We start from the raw sequence: 22,711 nt of genomic DNA, 5'->3' as shown, positions 1-22,711 counted from the left end.
CACACATATTAAGGGAGAACAAGAACAAGGGTCATGATATTTACTCTCCTGGATTATTCCTATCTGGCTAAAAATATGCTGTTTATCCCATCATCATCAAAAAACAAAAAAAACCCTAATTCACCTTCCTCTCCAGCTGGACCTTCTTTTCTCTTTGACCCTTTCTATGCACAAACTCCTGTGGTCACTTTCCACTTTTCTGCTCCCATCAGACATCTGTACCCACGCACTGGACAGAGACAGCTCTCGTGGATGTCATCAATTCTTTCCCCTTCCAATTCCAAGGTCAATTCTTGGTTCTCACCTCCCTCATGTGAACACCAGCAGCATTTCACATGGTTCTTCCTTTAAGCTCTCCTTCTTGAAGCCCCTCCTGCACCCTGCCTGCCAGGCATACCCCCTTTCCACACCCACTTTCCACTTTTCTCTCCTTGCTCACTCTGTTCCAGCAACTTCGGCCTCCTCCCTACACATGCTCCTTCCTCACGCTTTGTACTTGCCTTTCCCCACTGCCTGAAATGTTCTGTCTCCAGGTATCCACTGGTTTACTCCCTCACTTTCCTCAAATCTCTATAGTCAGACCATCACCTCCTACAACTCACTTTTCCCTTCACCTTACTTTACTTTTTGTCAGAGCCTCTATCAGTCCTGGTGTTTATTAATTTAGATTCAGAAGGTCAGGATTTGGTTTGGTTTACAACTCCAGTGTCTGGCATATAGTAGCCACTTAATAAATACTTGTTGAATGACCTCAGTAACACACGCGGACAAGTCAGAAGTTCACAGTGAAGAACGCAGAAATGGTGTTCAGAGTTGGAAGAAAGTAGAAGAAGGCACCGCAGGGGACAATTATAAAGGACAGTTAAAAGTTGCAATAAAAGCATTCTTGACTTCTCATCCCCCTCATATTTCCCAGGATTTATCTCAGGATCTCCATTCCTTAGAGAATCTACCTTAGGTTGGAGAACACAGATTTTTAAATAGTCCAGCTAGGAAATTTCTCCTAGAGCAAGAAAGGTGAAGGGTATGGCCTTGCTGATACTGGGAGTGTTAAGAAGTGTAATTGGTTGTGTGAATCATGGTGCCAGTAAGGGCACAGCTGTAATAAGAGACGATGGGGCCTAGGCTGGGCAAGAAGCTCTATGAATGAATGGATGAATGAATCGGAAAAATCCAAAGAGATTCTAGAACAATTAAAAGAACCAGGAATGTTATATCAGGGCAATGGAGAACTTGATAGCATCTTCATAGCTAACCTTAAATATGTGAAGACCCACTACATGGACAAGGGATTGGATTTATTTGTGTGGTTCTAGAAGGAGTAGAATCAGGACCGGTGAGTACAGTGTTCAGTCAGCCAGATATCTGTTCATTCTGTGATCCTTTACAACAAACCCCTGGGGCCAGATGGATTACAGAATTCAGAACCCTTCTAATTTCAGACAGAAAGATGGTACATAACACTACCAAATGGGTCTGACATAGCATGGAGTAATCAAACATGTTAACATTTCTGCAGTAAACATATGAACATTCATACTAAGTGGAATGAATAAAGACTACATAAACAGTCTCATGTAAGTTGAGTTTGCCACAAACTTATAAAAAAATGTTTGGTTTCAGAGGTGTTTTGGACCTCCAAACTGTAGATAAGGGATTATGGTTCTGGACTATTAAACTACAAATAAAACTGTATCTGTTATAATACTTGTTCCCAGCATTTGTGAACTCTATTATCCTTGTTAGGGAATTTGTTAAACCCTCAGGTGAAAAAAAAAATAGGGAATGGCCACTGATAATTAAGAATTTGGATGTGAACACTTAATTCTTAATTTTTCTTTAATCAGCATTACTAGGAAATTTGTTTTTAGTTAACTAGTCGTGAATGGTAAAATATATATTTTATGGGAGTCAGCACAACTTTTCTCTTTTTTACTATGATCCACCAGCTTTCTGATGGTCATGTTCTTGCCTCTCTTAAGCTAAGAGGTTGTGCATGGTCTTTGAGTCTCACGTGAATCTTCAAGACACAGTAACAGACCATAACTAGTGGTAAAGTATGCTGTGAGTTCTTTTTCTTTATTAACGATAGATGAAGTAGAGAAATTTAAAAAATAGGCGCCAATTTAAGCTTTCTTCATAAAAACATCATTTTCACTTACTTGGATTTGTATTTTTTTCCTGAGTGCTTTTATGTGTGACTTCCAATAACTCCCCATCCATCCATCTGCCTGTCTGCCCATCCATCTGTTCAGCCATCCAGCCATTTATCCATGATATTAAAGCAAAACAATTGCCTTTCTACCTTTTTCTCTAATTAGTCCATCAACATTACCTAGCTTCAAGTTCATGCTCTAGTACTCTGTGCAATGAGTCTTTCATTTTACCTTTGTAAAATGAAAACATTAAAAAAATAATCAGAGCTATAAGAAATAAACCCATGTATAAACTCAATACAGAATTGAGTGCTTCTGCCCTAAAAACAGCACATGAATTTAAGAATACATCAATATCTACATCTAGACTTTTAAAATGAAAGCTTTTAAGTTGTCTGTGAGCATCCGAAATTCTCTCAACTGCTGAAATATACTTTTATCAACTATTCTTCATCTTATTTACCTCCCCCATATGTTTGGAAAACTTTAATGTGGCCAAACGGAATTTTATCAAAACTTCCAAAAATGTTCACCCATAGGCCAAAGGAATTTGAACCAAAGAGCTTAATTTTTAAAAATAATTGTATCTCATAAAGCTAAGAAAGACTATGAATATGCTTTTATTCTGATGTTTTATCCTTGCAAAATATATATTACCTAAATGTATAATGATAATTAGAATAGACTGCTACTCCTTCCCTTTTCCTCACCCAACAAATTTTTGAGGCTGATCTTCACACATTGTATAACAAATTAAAGTTTAGAGGACTAAGGATTCTCACAGGCAAACTTCTACTTCTGGCTACTTTAAATTCTAAATGAAGGTCTCTGATGTGGATACCGATTCTGATCCATGGGTTTTTCCCATACCACCAAAATATTTATTCAGTTCTGACCTAGAATAACATCAGATCCCACAGATTAAGGGCTCAGCCCCACAAGACTGCCCCCCCCCCTTCAGATGCCAATGGCAAGTCCAGGTTGTCACTGTGCTAGAGATGAAAGGTTAGAACAACCCCCTCCTTGGGTTCAACTAGTTGGCTAGAACAGCTCATAAAACTCAGAGAAACATTTTACTTACTAGATCACCAGTTTATTATAAAAGGTTTTAACTCAGGAAAGCCCAGTGGAAGAGAAGCATAGAGTAAGAAGTGTGGGTCCTTTTGGGATTTTACAGAGGCTTTATTACATAGGCACGATTAATTAAATCATTGGCCATTGGTGATTGATTCAGTCCCTCTTCCCTCTCCAGTAGTTAGGGGATAGAACAGAGAGTTCCAACCCTCTAATTACAGGCTTGGTTCCCTGGTCATCCTTAGAGACCTAAGGGCTTTCTAAAAGTCACCCCATAACATAACAGAAGACATCTTTATAACTCTCATCACTTAGGAAATCCCAAAGATTTTAGGAGCTCTGTGTCAGAAACTTAGCTGAAGATCAAATAAATATTTCTTATTATAAACCACATATTAAAATGCCTAAAAGACATGAATATTCAATATATTCTTTTAAAACAGAGTGAATGTCTATATAATCTGGTATAATTTTGAGTGTTATCATTTTTCAAAGTGATGGTAAATGCAGCCCACCTGAGATGCCCATATTATAAAACAATAGAGAAATATTAATAAGGCTTAAATATATGGTTAAAAGTACTAATTCATTAATATGACTATAGATTATTCTGTTTATTAAAAAAATAAAATAGCTGGGGGTGCCTGGGTGGCTCAGTCAGTTAGGCATCCAACTCTTGGTTTTCAGCCCGGGTCATGAGATAGAGCCCGGGGTCAGGCTCTGCACTCAGCAGGGAGTCTGCTTCTCTCCCTCTGCCCCTCCCCGACATGTTCGCCCTCTTTCTCTCTCTCTCTCTCTCTAGACAGATAGATAGATAGATAGATAGATATCTAAGATAAGTGAATCTTTAAAAAAATTTTAAAGATATTTTTAAAAATATAAAAAATAAAAAAGCCACACTTATGTCTTATTATTGGGTTCTGCTACACATGACTATGACACAAGATCACCCTGATGGAATACTAAGTCAAGAACACTTCCACTGCCCCAGTTCTCCTAATTTGGTGGAGATGAGGGTCAGTCATCTTTGGGTTAATGGAACTTGGGGGATCAGGCCCTCTCTAATGTGACTGCCACCTTTCCCTCCAGGGCATTCTCCCATCACCTCATCTCCCATCTCCTCTCCAGAAGCACCCCAAGGCAGAACAACTTGGGAAGCCCAGGAAGAGATGGTAGTGACCTCCTGACTCTGTCCACTCTGCTTGTAATGAAACAGCTACAGCCTCCACCAACACACTCTGAATTCTGTCCTCATTGAGACTGCTACTTTCTGAAAATTACGATTTCCTTATAAAAAGCCAGCAAGCTTGAATCTGCCTAAGTCTCCAAAGGACAGGGTAGGCCTACTTCCTGACTGTGCACGGGATATTCTGATTCTCCTCTGAGCCTGAGTTTTCACTTTGCCAAGTGCAACCATCAGCTAATTCTGCACAATGCAATGAGGGGTGCAGCTCATGGTAGGAGAGGACTGTGTGCCCTTTCTGTAAATGCAGAAGTGGCATGACCCTCATTCTGTAAGGCACAGCTATCCAAACAGGACTTTATATAGCTCAGCATCAAGTTTTAAATCATTCAAAGAAGGAATCTGTAAGGACACATACCAGCCTTTCTCCAGAGAGAGATCAATGAGCTGTGGAGACATGTTGGGCAGGAACACTTTCTTTCATCTAGATATAGAGTGTGACACATGGGTGCCAGTCTAACTGTTATTCCTAAAGGAAAGGGCAACCTTGATAATCAACTGGAGGTGGAACATGGCCAGGGCTGCGTGGGAGAGGATGGAGACAAAGCCGATGGATTATTCAGAGAATGTTTAACATTATTCCACAAGATAAAATGACAGATGAAGTTGATTAAATAAAGTTTTCAAACTTAGAAAGACATCCAAGGCATCAAGGATCCTAAGTATTTTATTATAGTTCTTACTCGGGAGACAAAAGCAAAATAAATCCAAATGGAATGAAATAAAATAATAAAATAAAATAAAATAAATGCTCATAGGTGTCACGTAACACAACATTCAAAAGGAGTGAGCAGACAAACCTCCGTGTAGCTATATATTGATAATATTATAATTAGAAAACCTGAATTGCAAAAATTTTACCATTTTAGGAATTATATGATGCAATTTTCTTTTTTTTGGTTCTGCAACATTATTAGTCTTAAAAATTGCAAAATCATAGCTCCTAAAACTCTAAGAGCATTAGAATTTGAATTGGACATGAAATTATAATATGCATAAAATATTATGTATATATAATAACTTGATGATGATGATGATGACACTGATTTGAAGGTTCTTTTGAGAAGGAACAAATTGTAAACAATAACTTTCTACATAAACCAAAGAACCCAGGCTTATGTGATATCAATTTGCCATGATGGTTGTTCAACTGATAGACACTTGAATTGATTGGAAATGCCAATCTCCAAGACCACATTGTTAGTTCTTCAGCATCAACATGGTTAGTCTTCACTGAGTGCCCACTGGCTAGGATGCACCACATAAAGGGTCTGTTCCTATTATTGTCTGTCTCAAAAAAGTGTCTTCTTTCCACTGGCTCAAAATTCCACTCATGACCTAGCAGCTGCCCATTGGCTGAAACTGCTAAGCCCAACTGTTTATGACAAGCAGAAGCAAAAACCCTGAGCAGCACGCTGGCCAGAAGGCCTGTGGAGTGGGGTCCTGAATGAGCACCCAAAAGGCCAGGGAAGGGCTGGAGACATTACAGTGAGAAGATGAAGTGTTGACTAGACAGAAGGGAAAGGCTTTACCCCATAGCAAATGCAGACAAATTTCTTTCCCTTTTATTTTAACAGTTTATTTTATCCACTATTATCACTTCTTCATTCAGAAATATAGGTTAAGAAAACTGACAATCTCCTCCTATGGAGATAAGATTTGAAAAAAAAAATGTTTATTTGCAATAGATGAATAATTTCAAAATACATACACACATATCTATTATGTTGTGTGTATTTTTAACATGACTTGTGATTTCCTGAAATGGGTTTACACAGAGAAAGCACTGGCTAATTTCATCACTATAGAGTCAAGCTATTATAAATTACTAATCATCTAAATTGATGGGGACTTTTTTTTTAATTTTATTATGTTATATTAATCACCATTCATTATATCATTAGTTTTTGATGTAGTGTTCCATGATTCATTGTTTGCGTATAACACCCAGCGCTCCATTCAATACATACCCTCTTTAATACCCATCACCAAGCTAACCCATCCCCCTCCCCCCCTCCCCTCTAGAACCCTGTTTGTTTCTCAGAGTCCACAGTCTCTCATGGTTCGTCTCCCCCTCCGACTCCCCCCTTCATATCTTTTTTTTTTTAACATATAATGTATTATTTGTTTCAGAGGTATAGGTCTGTGATTCAACAGTCTTACACAATTCACGGCACTCACCATAGCACATATCCCTCCCCAATATCTATCACCCAGCCACCCCATCCCTCCCACCCCCCACCACTCCAGCAACCCTCAGTTTGTGTCCTGAGATTAAGAATTCCTCATATCAGTGAGATCATATGATACATGTCTTTCTCTGATTGACTTATTTCACTCAGCATTAACACCCTCCAGTTCCATCCATGTCATTGCAAATGGCAAGATTTCATTCCTTTTGATGGCTGCATAATATTCCAATACACACACACACACACACACACACACACACACACACACACACACACCCCACATCTTCTTTATCCATTCATCTGTCGAAGGACATCTTGAATCTTTCCACAGTTTGGCTATTGTGGACATTGCTGCTATAAAGATCGGGGTGCAAGTACCCTTTCGGATCACTACATTTGTATCTTTGGGTAAATACCCAGTAGTGCAATTGCTGGGTCATAGGGTAGCTCTCTTTTCAACTTTTTGAGGAACTCCACACTGTTTTCCAGAGTGGCTGCACCAGCTTGCATTCCCACCAACAGTGTAGGAGGGTTCCCCTTTCTCCACATCCCTGCCAACATCTGTCGTTTCCTGATTTGTTAATTTTAGCCATTCTGACTGGCATGAGGTGGTATCTCATTGAGGTTTTGGTTTGGATTTCCCTGATGCCGAGCAATGTTGAGCACTTTTTCATGTTTGATGCGGACTTTTTGATTTTGGAATGAGCTATGCAATTTCTTTTTTTATAGTTTTTGCCAGCAGATTTATTTATTTTTTTTAAGAGGGGGACATTTCTTTTTTTTTTTTTAAGATTTTATTTATTTACTGACAGAGAGAAAGAGAGCACAAGCAGGGGGAGCAGCAGGAAGTGGGAGAGAAGCAGGCTCCCCGCTGAGCAGGGATCCTAATGTGAGGCTCGATCCCAGGACCCTGAGATCATGACCTGAGCCGAAGGCAGATGCTTAACTGACTGAGCCACCCAGGCGCCCTGCCAGCAGATTTATTTCTCAACTTTTGATCTAGCTAATATTCATGTGAGTACTTAATAGATTTGCCCTTCATGAGTACATACGAAACTCTAAGGGCACAGGGGAAAGCCTGAGAGTGTGCCAAGAAGGAAGACACAAGAACCAATGTAGGACTTCAAAACCATCAGCCATCTAAACAGATCATCACAGGCGGTCAGCATGTCCAACTGTGGTCTGCGTTTATGCTTAGAACTCTGATGTGAGAAATCTCCTTACTTAAAAAAAAAAAAAGCTTTATTGAGATATCATTAACGTACTATAAAATTTGCCCATTTAAAGTGGACAATTCAATGTTTCTTTTAGCATATTCACAGGGTTGTGTAGAACATTTCATAACCCCCAAAAGAAACTTCACTAGCCATCCTTCCCCATACCTCTCCCCTCAACCCCAGACACAGCTAATCTACTTTCAGATCCTATATATTTGCCAATTCTAGACATTTCCTATAAATCAAATCATACAATATATAGCCTTTTGTGACTGTCTTCTTTCACTTAGCATAATATTTTCAAGGTTCATCCATGGTACAGCATATATCAGCGCTTCATTTCTTTTAACTGTCAAATAATATCCCATTGTAATATTCACCTTTTACTTATCCACTCAGCTGATGGATATTTGAGTTGTTTCCATCTTTTGGATATTATTAATAGTGCTGCCATGACCACATGTGTACAAGTGTTTGTGTGGGTCCACACTTTTACTTCTCTTCGGTATAAAGCTAGGAAGGAGTTCCTGGGTCCCATGGTAACTCTAGGTTTAACCTTGGGAGGAGATACCTGTTTTCCAAAGTGGTTGCACTATTCCACATTCCCACCAGCAGTGTGACAGTTTCACAAGTTCTCCTCATCTCCTCCAACACTTGTTATATTATCTGGTTTTTCTTCTAAAGCCATCCTAGTGTGCATGTCTCTTTGTGGTTTTGATTTACATTTCCATGATGGTTCATCATGCAGAGCATCTTTTCAGATGTTTATTGGCCATTCTGCTTACTTTCTTAAGACCATTCTCCATTTCCTCCCCACAAAGACACAGGAATATTACCTAATTTCTTCTGTATGTCCTATATTAAAATACATATTTTTAAATTTCTTCAGTACTGATCTCCATTCTTGGTTCCCTCCACACATACCCCGTCCCCCTCCAGTACACATACATACACACTCAGCACATGCTTTCACAAATGATTCCTTTTAAAATTGAGTTTGATGCCTTACCACAATTGCTTCTAAATCTTAACCAGACTTCAGCAGCAAAACCAAGTAAGTTAATTGTTATTTGTCAAATATAATAATTCCCGACATGTCTTGGTCTAAACTTTGCCATCAGCTTCAAATCTGTTGTAGAGACGATCTCTTCCATCTTTACTTCTCATGACTAGGTTCTGATTATCCATTATTTACTTTAGAATTCCCAACTTTTAAGAAGCATTTCTCATTTCTCTAAAGCTTCACTCCCACTAATGGGAATAGGGGTGGTGTCTGAGAGTGGAATCCTGAGGCTGAGCAGGTGGAATTCCTTTGCTCGAAGAGGTCAGAGTCAGCATGGAGACTATCACAGTGGGAATGAACTCTGGGGAGCCTCTGACTTCTTAAATTTTTCACTATCTTAAAAATCCAGGTTCTAGCAGAAGCCTACACAAACCTAAGAATTGGTTAATTTGACATTATTCAAATCTAACAGATCTAGACCTCCTCCTCTAGCAGATTATAATCATCACGTTGTTTGAGAATATCCTAACGAAACTTAAAGTGACCCGTTCAAAATACTATCTTTCTTGTAAAGGAACAGCTTGTATTTCAGCCCATATAAGCTTTGTGATGTTTTTTAATAGGTAATTTAAAATATCTATTCCATGAAGTTTATTTTGATCCAAAATAGTTTTATACAAACTTTGCTAAGACATCAAAAAACATTTTTAGCAAATGCTTAAGAGAACCTAGTAACTGCTCAGATAACTTTACAAGCCTCTACAAATCTACTGGAAGGTACCACAATGTCTAAATCCTTTTCAAAGCAAAAAATATCTTTGGACAAGCTACTTTCTTGGCTCTTGGTCCTGATTCTCTGATGGGGAGTTGGAACCAGAAACCCTGAGGGTGAGTTTCTTCCATTTTTGAACATGAGGCTTTTGAGAAAGGATTTTCCAAGATTTAAAAAACATGTCTTGGAACATGGCAAGATCAAGAAAAATGCAAAGATCTTTTCCATCTAATGTTCACCTTATGATTTTACATCATTCTTGGAGAACTAAGTTCTGGAAAGTGAATTTCCTGATAGCCAAGGATTCACAGCTTTCCCCAACCTTGGCTTTGTACATCATTTTAGGAGAGAAAGGGAAAGTTTGCATTCTTGATCTCTAACATCCTGGCTAACAGGAGCTTGTCAGTATCTGAGGTGACAGGAGCTTGTCAGTATCTGAGGTGAGATGTAGCATTTTCTGATCCTCTACAACTGGTACAGGCTGCAACATGCAAATAGCAAGTTTGTATAGGTATACCTCCAAAGTATATATTCAACACCTCCACTTCCTGTCGTCTCTGTTGCCTTCCCCCTGGTCCACAGCATCAAATCTTTCACCTGGGCCACTATGCTAACTTCCTAAATTGTTTCTCAATACCATTTCCAATCTACTACCCATTTGAGTCAACAATCTTTTCATTACATAAATCACATCAAGTTATTCCCTTTTTAAAAATCCCTTTGATGATTTTTCAATTGCATGTGCAAAGAAGTCAATCTCTTACTATGATCTACAAGAGCCTGAATGATCAGGCCCCTGTCTATTTCATCATATTCATCTCAACACCTTCATCTTTCTTGGAGTGCACCCCATCTTTTCTGCCACATTGTCTTGAACTTCCTACATCTCTGCCTGGCAGACTCACATATATGTTGCCCCTTAACATAGCTGCTCCTTCAAATTCTTTAAGTGTCAGCATAAATGTTGCTTCTTCAGAAAGGCCTCCTCTGACCATGCTTTCTAAGTGAAACTCTTCTGTTTTTTGCTTTGCAAAAATCGTTCACTATTTTCCTCACAGTACTAATTTCAACCTATAATTTAAAATTGTGTTTATTTTTTTATTGTCTACTTCTCTCACTAAAGGGTAATAACCGTATGGCCCGAAAATATGGCCAGCACAACAGTAGGACATAAGTAATTTTGAATAAATTAATAAATAAATGAATTATCTATTATGTCTTAATGCATATTAATTACTCCTTTGGTGAATGCAGATCACATTCCCTACACATTCTCAGGTTCCATTCGCCACAGTCATTTGTTGTGCCAAAGCTTCTGCTATAGAAAATCAGAAGTAGGAAGAGAATTTCTTTATGTGTTGTTTCTCTAGACATTGATGCCTCAATTAAAGGGGTAAATGGTTGGCTAAATTCATTTAATGCTGCAATGCAACAATGCAGTCCAAGAGGCAATTTCATCTAGGTATCCAACAAATACATTATTACAGAACAATAAAGCTTCCTTCTTTATCTCCATTTTTTAGATTTATTTTCAATCCCTTTGAAAATGGTCGCTTCCTTCTACCCTAATAACATCCTACTTAAATCTGAACATACAGCTCACTCAAATATAAATTATGGAAACAGGAATGTTAACATGGCATGATGTGCTTTCCAATTTAATGCATAATCTTCTAAAGCCAAGCATTCAAATCCTTTTCCCCTAATTGCAGATTTCAGCTGGGCAGAAACTAGACTTGATTGCCACATGCTTGTGCAATTAGAGGAGTAGTTATCCTTTCTCCTGGGTCATCAAAGACTACCTGTCTCAAAATAAAATAAACCAGTAAATTAAGTTAGACAACACTTTAAACATAACTCTTACTAATGTCACAACTGATTTATTAAATTAAAATGTCTTAAGTCAACTAAAAATAAAATTCTGATAGGCCACACTGTGCACTATGAGGTTGCCAGAGCCACATCATCTTGCCTAGAATGCCCTTACCTCCCTGGACCGCCTGCGAAAATCCTACTCCCAACTCCAATCTCCTCGTCAAAGGTCCTCCGGACAGAATTAATCTTTCACTCCTGCCCCAGGGCTCTCCCATTGCATATAACACCATACTTGGGCTAGGCTGTTACCTCAACGAAGACAGGACCTTCACCAAGTAGGCTTGAATGTCTCCTGTGCATAGTAAAAATTCCATATGGAAGGTGAGAATAGTTACAAATAACCTCATATAATCATACAGCTGAAGACTGCTGAAAAACTGAAGTCTGCTTACAACAGAGCAAAAGTAAGAAGTGGAGTTGTTTTGGGCCCCCCTGTCTTCTCCCAGGACCACAGGCCCACCAGGGTCAAAAAGCACATGCATTCCCAATCAATCCATACTTCTTTCCCCTAATTAATATAGCTCTTATTGTCCAAGCTCCACAGTGTTCATTGGTGGCTAGGTGATACTGATGCTCCTACTGTCTTCCTGAAAATAAAAGAGCTGAGGACTGCCCACTTCCCAACGTATTAACACTGGTGCTCTGCGAGCCCTTTGGGGAGATGTTTGGCAGACTAAATGTTGGTTTATGCCCCCATCTTCTGGATATAGCCAAGCTCATTTTTTAAACGATTTTTCCTATGTTTTGTGTTGCTCAGTGATAACAAGTCTAGATTTCTTTTTTGAGAAGGGTTTCTTATTAACAATTGTGTATGCCTAGTTGCAAGTACATGAAAAACCACTTTTTCTGACTCATGACAAAACCAATGGGTCAGTTGTTTAAAGCATCAAAACGGGAATTCCTTTGTATGTCATTATGTAAATAATAGAGGGATGGACCGTGTGAAACTTCTCAAACAAAAGTTTGCCCTTGGCTTCATAATCAAGACATCTTACCTACCCACAAAGTAATTGAGTCGCAGAAATGCCTTGTATCCACTGAATATGTTAAGATGTTTAACATGCCTTATCGATATGTTACATTTGTAGGTAGCATGAACAGGATATCATTTATATTAAATGAGGGATGAAGAGCCATTGAGCATTTGGCATGTAGACACTGTTATATACTCTAAATATATTATCTCATTTAGTCTACACAGTAACGCTGCAAGAGAGGTATTACTATCTCCATTTTGCAGTTTAGAATGCCTTATCGATATGTTACATTTGTAGGTAACATGATCAGGATATCATTTATATTAAATGAGGGATGAAGAGCCATTGAGCATTTGGCATGTAGACACTGTTATATACTCTAAATATATTATCTCATTTAGTCTACACAATAACGCTGCAAGAGAGGTATTACTATCTCCATTTTGCAGTTTAGAAAACTATGACTTTCTATGACTAGGCTGGTAAATGGAAGAGCTAACTCAAAAATCCTCATGTTTTCCAAACCACATCAATGAGAAAGAGAGCAGACCTTTTTAATTCCTTTCACGGATGTGTAGGAATTCACCAATTCAAGAAATATATGTACTCAATCATAGGAGTCATCAGGACAAAGCCAGAAAACACAAAGTTACCGTGACTTTATAATCAGAACCAAATAGAAATGATGGGATAAGAAATACTTTTACAGGATTTGCAACCTTAAAGATAGTCAATCTGTGAATTCCAAATTAGACCAGGGAACATCATGAAACCATCGTTCAGGTTTTTACTACCATGCTAAGACATTCTGCTAATTACGCAGGTTATTTTTAAAGGCTTAATAAATTTGGGGTAGTAATATTATTATTTACTTTTGTTGGAAACTTTTTCCCTATCTCCAGTGACTGCTACGAAGGGGACTGCCAATTATGGCTGCCCTCCTTTCTGGCTGCACAACTGGGTTTGTGAACTGCTGAACTAACTGTGGTACCCCACACCTCTGGCCCCAGTGCCTGATCCAGAACTGGGCACAACTCATCCAGAGTTCTTCCTCGGAATGTTTCTAGATGGTGGAGAGTGCTCTCTCCTACTGGGTTGTGAGAATGGGAGCCATGGCTGTGACCAATGGCCGTGGGTCCACCCTTAAAGGAACAGCCTGACTTGGAAACGAGACAAAACCACAGAGGAGAGTGGTGGTAGGGAGATGAGAGGGGGAGAGAGTGAGAGAATGAGAATAGAGTGAGAGAAAGAGAGAGGGGGAGAAGAAGAGGAAGGAGGAGGAAGTGGAGGAGAAAGGAGGACATTTAGAAAGACAGACAGTGAGAGACAGCATGGAAGCACCTGACTAACCCCCGCAGACTGCAGTTAGAATTTCTGTATTCAGGCAATCCACATGCAAGTTCCATCCCTGCCCTTCTGTGCTTTTACTGTCTAAATAATGGCTTTCTTTTTGCTTAAGGTATTTGTAATTTTTTTATTATTATTATTCCTTACAATGATAAGCTTAAGCTATGTAGGAAAGCATGTTCATTACTTCATAAGCTAAGTTCCTATTCCCATGTCTGTGTCAAATGCAGTGATGTAACAAGTCAAATCAGCAAATATTTATGGAGACCAGAAGGATGAAAAGGCACTGTGGCTTAGTGACAGTGAGAGCTACATCAGAAATGAAGACGCAAAACATCTCACTGGGAAATAAAGACTAAAATGCAAATATCAAAAGAGTTATGGTATAAAATAAAAACAGACACATTATGAGGCATCATCATAGTATAAAACTGACTAAACAAAATATGCAGATAATAAATACAGGGTACAGAGGAAGGAACAATCAGGTTGGGGATGCAGATACCCATTTTAGGTATCTGTGGTGCTATGTGAAGTTCTCCTCAGATCATCACAGATTGTACCAGAAGTTTAACACATTTAACTGACCACATTCCGCTTCCTATCAATGTCTGAGCGTACGAAGCATTCCTAAAATACCCTTCCATTTACCTACAGAAAATATGATACAAAGCTTACACTAGGGCAAGGCTGGCTTGTGGGTGTTGTTTGTGCACTTTTGGAAGGGCTCTGTACTTGCTGCCTTGAAATTGTTTAATAATTTTTTAACAAGGGGCCCCATATTTTCATTTTGCACTGCTTCCTGGAAATGGTGTCACTGGTCCTACACTAAGGAAAGGGACAAAGTTTTTCTACAAATGAGCCAGACCGATGGTCTTGCTTATCAAAGCAGCCTATCTGCCAGGAGGTGTAACAAATTTCAGACGTTAAAGGGCAGAGAAGCACTGGCTCACCTGCCACACAGTCCTCCTTAGCCCTTTGTTAAAAGCAAATGATTCTGAGCGATGAGAAGTCTGCAGTGAAGAGCACTTGTAATCTGCGAATTCACACCACCACCACCAAGGGGTGAGCAAAGTCACCAAAGGTTGTGTCAAAAAGCGGAATCACCAAGGGTTGAGTCAAAAAAGCCACAGTATAGTCCTAAAACATGACAAACACAGGATGAAGTATAAAAGAAGCATCTAGTTGATTTTATGAGATACCCAGGGAAGAAAAGCTAGTTTTGGTCATGTTAAATGCATAAAATATCACGGAATAGTGGCTTGGTATCAAAGTGTTATCTAGGGACACAACTCTACTCATGGAGCACAGGCTGGATGAGACTGAGTATCATTGGGGAGCTGTGCAACTGAATTAGTCAGTCTCAACAGCTCCCCTGTGATGACATCTCACCAGCACATGTACAGATGTACAGAGTAAAGGCAAACTACAAGAAAAGTGTCCACCCACCTTCTTGTCCCAGGACCTCCCAAGAAACCGCCACAGGAACATGCCAGCCTTCTGCTGTGATTTACGTACTTCCCTGATGTGCTATCAGAACAGTTACTCCAAAACTACAGCACCAGCAGTTCTGTCTTGTTCACGCCTGTCTCTCCTCACTTCCGCTCTCATTTAGGACTCTAGCCCCTGCAACCAAGCAAATGGCTGTACGTGGTGAAATACTCATCTGTCAGCGGAACCTGGATGGCTCGAGTCGGTTGAGCATCTGACTCTTGATTTCGGCTCAGGTCATGATCTCAGGGTGGTGAGATTGAGCCCCGTGTCAGGCTCTGGGCTCAGGGTGGAGTCTGCTTATCCTTCTCCCTCTGCTCTTCCCCCTGCTCTCTCTCTCAATTAAATGAATGAATGAATGAATGAATGAATGAATGAATGAACGAATATCTTAGAAGAAAAAGAAATACTCATCTGTCAGATTTGTACATTTGTGTGACTGAGTTGTCGGCCCTTTTCAAGGGGAATAAGTTGAGATTAGAGATGAAAAAGGCCTGTGGGGACCAGTGAGGGACATAAAGGGACGTTGTAGGTAATGTGCTGAAGTCGAAAAAAGGTTCCTCTTCACGATTTTCCAAACTGACAGCCCTTGCTCGGTAAAAAAAAATTTTTTTAAAGGGAATATACAGTTAAGTTTGAAGGACATGAATGACAATGTAAGTGTGCTTCTATTTCAGTAATTATCTCTCCTATCTCACCTGCATAGACTTTTGACGAAAATTGCATCTTTTAGGTTAACCCATAATGAGGCACTTTGGAGTAGAATACTCTCATTATCTTTAGAGTGGGTATTTAAAGTATTTTCCCTTCTGTTCAGACCACTCTCTTTTTCCATATACTATTCATTGAGGTATACAGAAGAAACTTTGAAAACACCATGGAATCTAACAAATTAATTATATGAGTTAGCACTCATAGCACAGTCTATGTGCTCCAAAAGTGCCAGCAATTAATTTCAACTGAATTAAGGATGTATCCTATCAGAATCTAGTTACAAATGAAAACTAGGTGGATAATCATGGTTTTGTACGTAAGGAAGACAATAAGCAGAAACTGTGGAAATCTGTGGTATGACAAACAAAGTCCCTTTGGAGGCAAGTGTTCTAAAGAGCTAAAGCAAAGTCACTGTTAGTGCAAGGATGTTGGAAAGTAAACTAATTGGTTCAGTTTTAGCATGTGGTTTATAGTGCTGATAGTGTTTCTTTTTCATTCTCCCAGTAGACCCAGCTATTTGGGGCTGCTGTCCTGGGAGGGCTAGCTTTCCTCCTGAATTAATATTTAATATGCCTCTATGGAATTTCATAATCAGTGACAAATTTCATATACTTAAGAGAAAAAGTTTCCCTTCATTCCTGAAAAAGATTTACTTTAGGAAATGTGGTGTAATTCTACAAGAGTCCTGAAAGATCTTTTAAAAAATATCGATCATCTGTTTCTTGGTGACATCTGCCAGAAACTTTAATACAAATGGTGAAATTTGGACAATATCTCATGAATTGAGCAAAAACAAGACAAAACACAAGTGATTTATCTTACCTTTATATAGTCTTTGCTATTGGCCTTTGGAGGTGTGTAGGTTTATCATCTCAGCCGGGTTGTTCCACTCGACTTACATACTCTGCTTTTTTGCAGTTTCCTCATCACAGAAGTTGTTTTACCAGACGGTGGTCCTGGCAAACCATTTTCCCAGCTATTCTCTGTGGCATCATAGCCTCTGTGCCAACCCTTCTTATTCAAACTCCAAATTTTGTCAGTTCTCAGCACCCTGTTAGACTTGATATCCCAGGTTGAGGGCCATCTAATTTTTCATTCAGGCTATAAAAGTTGGCAACCCCAGTGGTGTCACACCTAATAAAATACCAGTTTTAAAATGCCATTGTGCAAATGAAAAAAACCTACCTTTCTTGTAGAATGAGTTTGTTCTCTTTCTTCCAAAAGTCTTTAAAGTCAGAGCTGAATTCATGCCAGATACTGAAGAAAACATTTGGGGACACCTCCTTCTCTCCAATTTTTGGTTTCATGAAGAAATAGGCTGTGGTCTCCAAAAAGCTGTCAAAGCACACACACACATGAGCATAAAAGCTATGATTACTTTCCAGTATGGGATATTCTTTCTCCATCCAAATGGTGATTTCATTTATACACAGTTATTATTGCTAAGAAGACTCAAACCTTCAAGCATCAACAGTAGTCGCTTATGGTCTCATGTTAGAGTTTTGGATACAGACAGTAGCAGCTGATAAGAATCCTCCATATACTGATAACTATCCTTGGTCCAATTCCATTTTCAAAGTTAATCCCTAAGTGACTGACATATTTCGGAAATAAACCTGAGTTAAGTTGGGACATATTGTAAGTAGCAGGTCTATAACTTTTTTCTATACTCTAAAGAAATGAAATATTAGCCATTTGTCCCCAAACTTCTACGTATTCTCTATGTATTTTATATTGCTTACATACAGTTTGGTTTCCTACATTGCTGAGGAAAAAAGAAAAAAGCGAGTCCCAGGACATGGTGACAAAGTCGCTCATCAGATCATGGCAACATCACTGAGTAGATACCAATATGGCAGCCAGCCCTGTGACAGTAGACTGATCGTGTCAGTCTTTAGAAGGTGCTGCTTCATACTACAACTACATGAAGCTCAGGAGAGTTTCAGAAGGCCTAGTTGACAAAGAACATACAACTGGTAAATGGTAGCTTTATGACTCAACAAAAGTCTTCCATTCCCATAAAAAATGCCCTGAAAAGGACCTAGGCCAATAAAACTGGTAATGTCATAGTGAGGACACCTGGGCTGCTAGTCAGCGTATGGCCAGAGTTGCTGCAAAAAGGAGTGACATTCCAATAAACTTTGCCCCCCCTTCCCTTTTTTTCCCACCCTGGCAGGGGGCCAGCACTTTTGCTGCTACACAAAGCTCAAGTTTGATTGACTCTGAAGTAAAAATTTCTAAGGCAACTTGATTTTGCCATATTGCATTGTTTGATTAAAAATATGTGTCACACATACGTACATTAACACACATCTGTGTATGTATTCAGTTTGTCATATAGCTGATTTCAAATCCTTATCCTGAAAAATATATGAACAATATCTCATTGAAATGAGCATTAATAAAATGAGATATGTAGGGTGAACATGCTCAGAAGGTAAAGGAGACTGAGCATCACACACAAAATAAAGAATTCACAGCCACCCTGACTATGACCAATGGGCTAGTCTGTTCTGGTTTTTAAACTCGCCTCATGGTAGTCTCTAAGCAGTAAGATTCCCAGGACCACCATCTTTTAGATTCTGGGGAGAGATGACAGCACGTATTTGACCAAATGTGTAGCTCCCGAGAATTATGTATTTCTCCCTAGTTAGCCTAGTAGGAAAAATGACACAGTAAAGTCAGTCAATCCTGAGAGAGAGTCAGGCTGTTAAGTGGATATGGTATGTGAGAATCTGGCTGCCCTGAGCTATCGTAAGGACATCAGAATGCATCCGCAGAAAGTGTTGATGGGGTGAGGACTGCCAGGAGAGTAGATGTCAGGGAGCATGAATTGTCTAAGACATATCTAGGTCATATTTTATTAAAACTGATAAAGCATACACATACTTACCTCCTGAGAAAACCGGTCATTCTCCTTATAAGCCTAAAGACAATTTATGACCTGTATGGCAGAAATCAGGTCTCAAATCCTTGACTACCCATTCATTCTTTTCCATCATTTCCTGGTATTTATGCTTCATAAATGATCATTACAGACCAAGCCAGTTTGTTTGGGCAGACATATCTAAGTTGTAATAATTGGTTCATCTCTTTAGCCACTTACAACATTTTGAAAGTTCTATCATGAGACAGCATGGTTGAAAGGAGAGAATATAGGATTTAAAATCATAAACAATTGAATTCCAAAAAACTAACTTCCAAAGTGTTTGTTAAATGCTTCAACACAAAACAAATTTATTTTGTATTGCATATTATTTTCCATTACATATACTGTGTATTCTATATTATGAAATATGAATATATACTTACTAAAAATTTTCTCTAAACTGTAACTAATTCAATTGAGGCTGATTTATTAAAAATCATTCATGTGACCTTGTTCCCTGCAGATATTTTTGAATTATTGGCATACATAGAGGTTTCTGATACTGGTGGTAATTATTCTAATTATTGAATAATTTCCCCTTGGCTCTGTCATAAATTGCCTACAGAGCTTTAAGAAGGCAGTGACTTTTGAGTTCCAGTTTTGAGCTTTTCAGTTTCTTCATCTATAAAGTGGAGGATATGTCTGCTTTTCAAGGTTATCATAAAGATTCAATGAAAAGTACTTGCATGTGATAAACTAAAACAGCAATATATGTATTAACTTTATAAGAAGCAAGCATTTTTCACTAAAAAATGCTCTCTGTGCAAAACTTAGTGAATTTGTGAGACATACAAGTATTCTACAAGTGAAGTGAAGACAATGTGTGAAACTGCTGAACAGCACAATTTTCAATGATGACGAGCTGTGCGTATAGCCATTTCTTTGGAAGTGGCCATGGGGAAAGAATGTGTCTCCTAAGTATGACACAGAGAGTGAAGAATTATCTGAGGATCACAAATGCTGTCCCAACTGTATTCAACCACCCCACTCCCTAGAATAAAGCATAAGCACTTTTCAAAGATAACCAAATAAATGACAGGTAATAATTTCTACAAGTTATCACGGCACCTTGTATGCCAGAGGCATTTTTGGTTATACAATCCCGTCTGGTATTCGGTGGCATTCAGCTAATGAAAGATACCCATTTGCATGGGGGGTGGAAGGGATAGGTTCCATTCTTTCTGAATTACCCTTTTTTTTTTTTCCCCCTAAGTCGGAATCCAGGAGGGCCCCATCCACCAAACAGCAACACAGGAACACAAAAGAGGGCAGGCATTTTATCGGGGACCTTCCTCACTGTTGGCTGTTCTGTGAGACTCTTGAAATGACCTTGACACACTAGGAGCCAGTAGTGAAAAGAACTGCAGTTCTAACACAAAGAAAATGCAGCCATCATAGTAAGAGGCAAATCCAGAGGTCACCAAATAATCAAGACCCTGTAATCAGGATTCCTAAGTAGACCTCTCTGGAAAAGATCAGCCGTACACTTCTTTTACTACAAACATGAAATAGTACACATATACTGCTCGGCAACACAATCAAGGTGGCCCCAGAGTTCTGAAAAGGTAGCTCCAGCAGAATTGTTTTGAAATCTCTCTGAATCCCCACATAAAAACAGAGAGAACAACTGAGATATTAAAAACCAAAGCTAATAGAAAAATATCTGCAGAAACACCATGTCCAGTATCACCACACACCTCAAAACGCAAACAGGGGAGACAAATCATTGACAACACAAAACCCAAGTAGTAATATTGTATGCATAGGAGGAGGCAGAGGAAAGCAACAGGGGGGGCTTCCCTAAAAACAGAAGAGCCCCTGAATCACAAAAGGCACTCCTGAAAATTGTGTAAGGGATATCTGAGAAGCGCAGCTGAAACTGGACAGGGTTTTATACACTCTAACGCATGGAAGAGGAGAAAAGATCTGCGGTAAGTTCTGAAAAGGCTGGGAGCAGTCTAAATATATGAAGTGTTAGTAGTAACCAAATGTGCAGGCGGTATGAGGTCATTTTTGTTTTTTTCTTTTTTATCATTGTGCACAAGCAACAAAAGAGAAAGCTCTAGAGCAGTAAAGCTTCAAACAGACTAAAAGCGAAAACATAAGATATCAATGTATGTGGGAGGAGATAAAGCAGTGCTTAGACATTTAGAACTTTAAAATACCTATAATTAAAAAAATAAAGGTGTAAAATGAATAATGTAGGCATCTAACTCAAGAAACTAAAGAGGAGCAAACTGAACTTGACTAAACAGAAGAATGGAAATAATACAAAGAACACAAAACAAAGAAATGGAAAACAAACCTTACAGAAAATTAGCAAGATCATAAACTGGCTTACTGAAAAGTTTAAAAAAGTTGATAACCACCTACCATAGCTGATAAAGAAAAAAAGAGAAAAATACAAATTACCCAATACCGTAAATGAAAGTAGGGTTATCATGATAGATCATACAGGCCTTAAAAGTATAATATGAGACATTATCAATGTTTTTTACTCCAAGATATATTAAAAAAATTGAAAGTACTTTCAGTTATTTCAATAACTGAAACTAATTTCAATAAATAAGAAATTAATTTTTTATAAACTTGTAATCAAAAATACCCCTTTGCAAATACTTGTAGTCCAAATTGTTTCCCAGGTGCATTTACAAACATTTAATGGAGACATAATGCCAATTTAACACTAACTCTTTCAGAAAACACAGAGTGAGAGCACATTCTCAACTCATTTTATGAGGCCGGCATTACTCTAATGTTGATACCAAAAAATAAAAACATATGAAAGAAAAATAGAAAGGTTTATAGACCAATATCCCTTGTGAACATAAGTAGAAAAACCTTCATAAAATATTAACAAATTGAATGCAGCAATTTCAAAAATGGATATTACATCATATACACCTGGAGTTTATGCCAATACAAAGTTGTTTTATCATCTGAAAAGCAATCAGTGTAACCTGTCACACGACCGGAGTAAAGAAGAAAAGCCATATTATTATTTCAATAAATGAAGAAAAAAATTTGAAAAAATTCAACACGAATTCATTATTATAAAAAAAGGAAAAATTCTTTGTAAGATAGGAACAGAAGTAAACTTACACAATTAGATAAATGACATCTGTGAAAAGCCTATAGCTAACATCATACTCAAAATTATGCATGCCATACAATTCCATTTACATGAACTCCAAGTATATACAAAATTAATCTATGTTGATAGAAATCAAAATAATGATCGTCTCTTCAGAGAGGTGTGGGGTAAACAGATTGAGACAACAGAGCTGTTTTGAATCATGTTTGAGTGGTAGTTACTCATTAAACTTGTTTTATTGTATAAATTATGCCTCGATTAACAAAGAAAGAATGATAGTAAGAAAAACAAACAAAAAAGAGATGGAAGGAGAGTGAGAAAGAAGGAACTGAAAGGAGATTGTGATTAAGTCCTATGTTTAGTAGTTATTAAAAGAAAAAAGAAAGCAGGGATAAAATAATGGCTCTACAGACCAATGAGAACATGCCAGAAACAGGCCTATAAACAGAAGAAAACTGTTGGCTAATATTTTAAGACAAGCTAGAAGAAATTAATAAAATGACAGAGGCTATAATAAACACAATTCAAAGTAGAAAAACTCAGAAATGAGGTGGTAGAATTTAGTAAAGAACCATGAAATTTAAAATATTTCACACATGAAGTCTGAACTGGAAACTCACAAGAGTT

General features: G+C 38.3%; 1 protein-coding gene across 1 annotated transcript in view; it reads right to left on the bottom strand.

Moving 5' to 3' along the window:
• The window catches only part of FMN2 (formin 2), a 370,583-nt gene that overhangs the window by 13,777 nt on the left and 334,095 nt on the right, over positions 1–22,711 (bottom strand). The window contains 1 exon segment of the mRNA XM_027609713.2: positions 17,247–17,396. Coding sequence (XP_027465514.2) covers positions 17,247–17,396 — 150 coding nt within the window.

Source organism: Zalophus californianus, chromosome 10 (assembly GCF_009762305.2).
Source record: "Zalophus californianus isolate mZalCal1 chromosome 10, mZalCal1.pri.v2, whole genome shotgun sequence".
In the NCBI taxonomy this organism is placed as follows: domain Eukaryota; kingdom Metazoa; phylum Chordata; class Mammalia; order Carnivora; family Otariidae; genus Zalophus; species Zalophus californianus.
The sequence above is the reverse complement of the archived record's forward strand: the minus strand, read 5'-3'. Positions and strand labels throughout refer to the sequence as shown.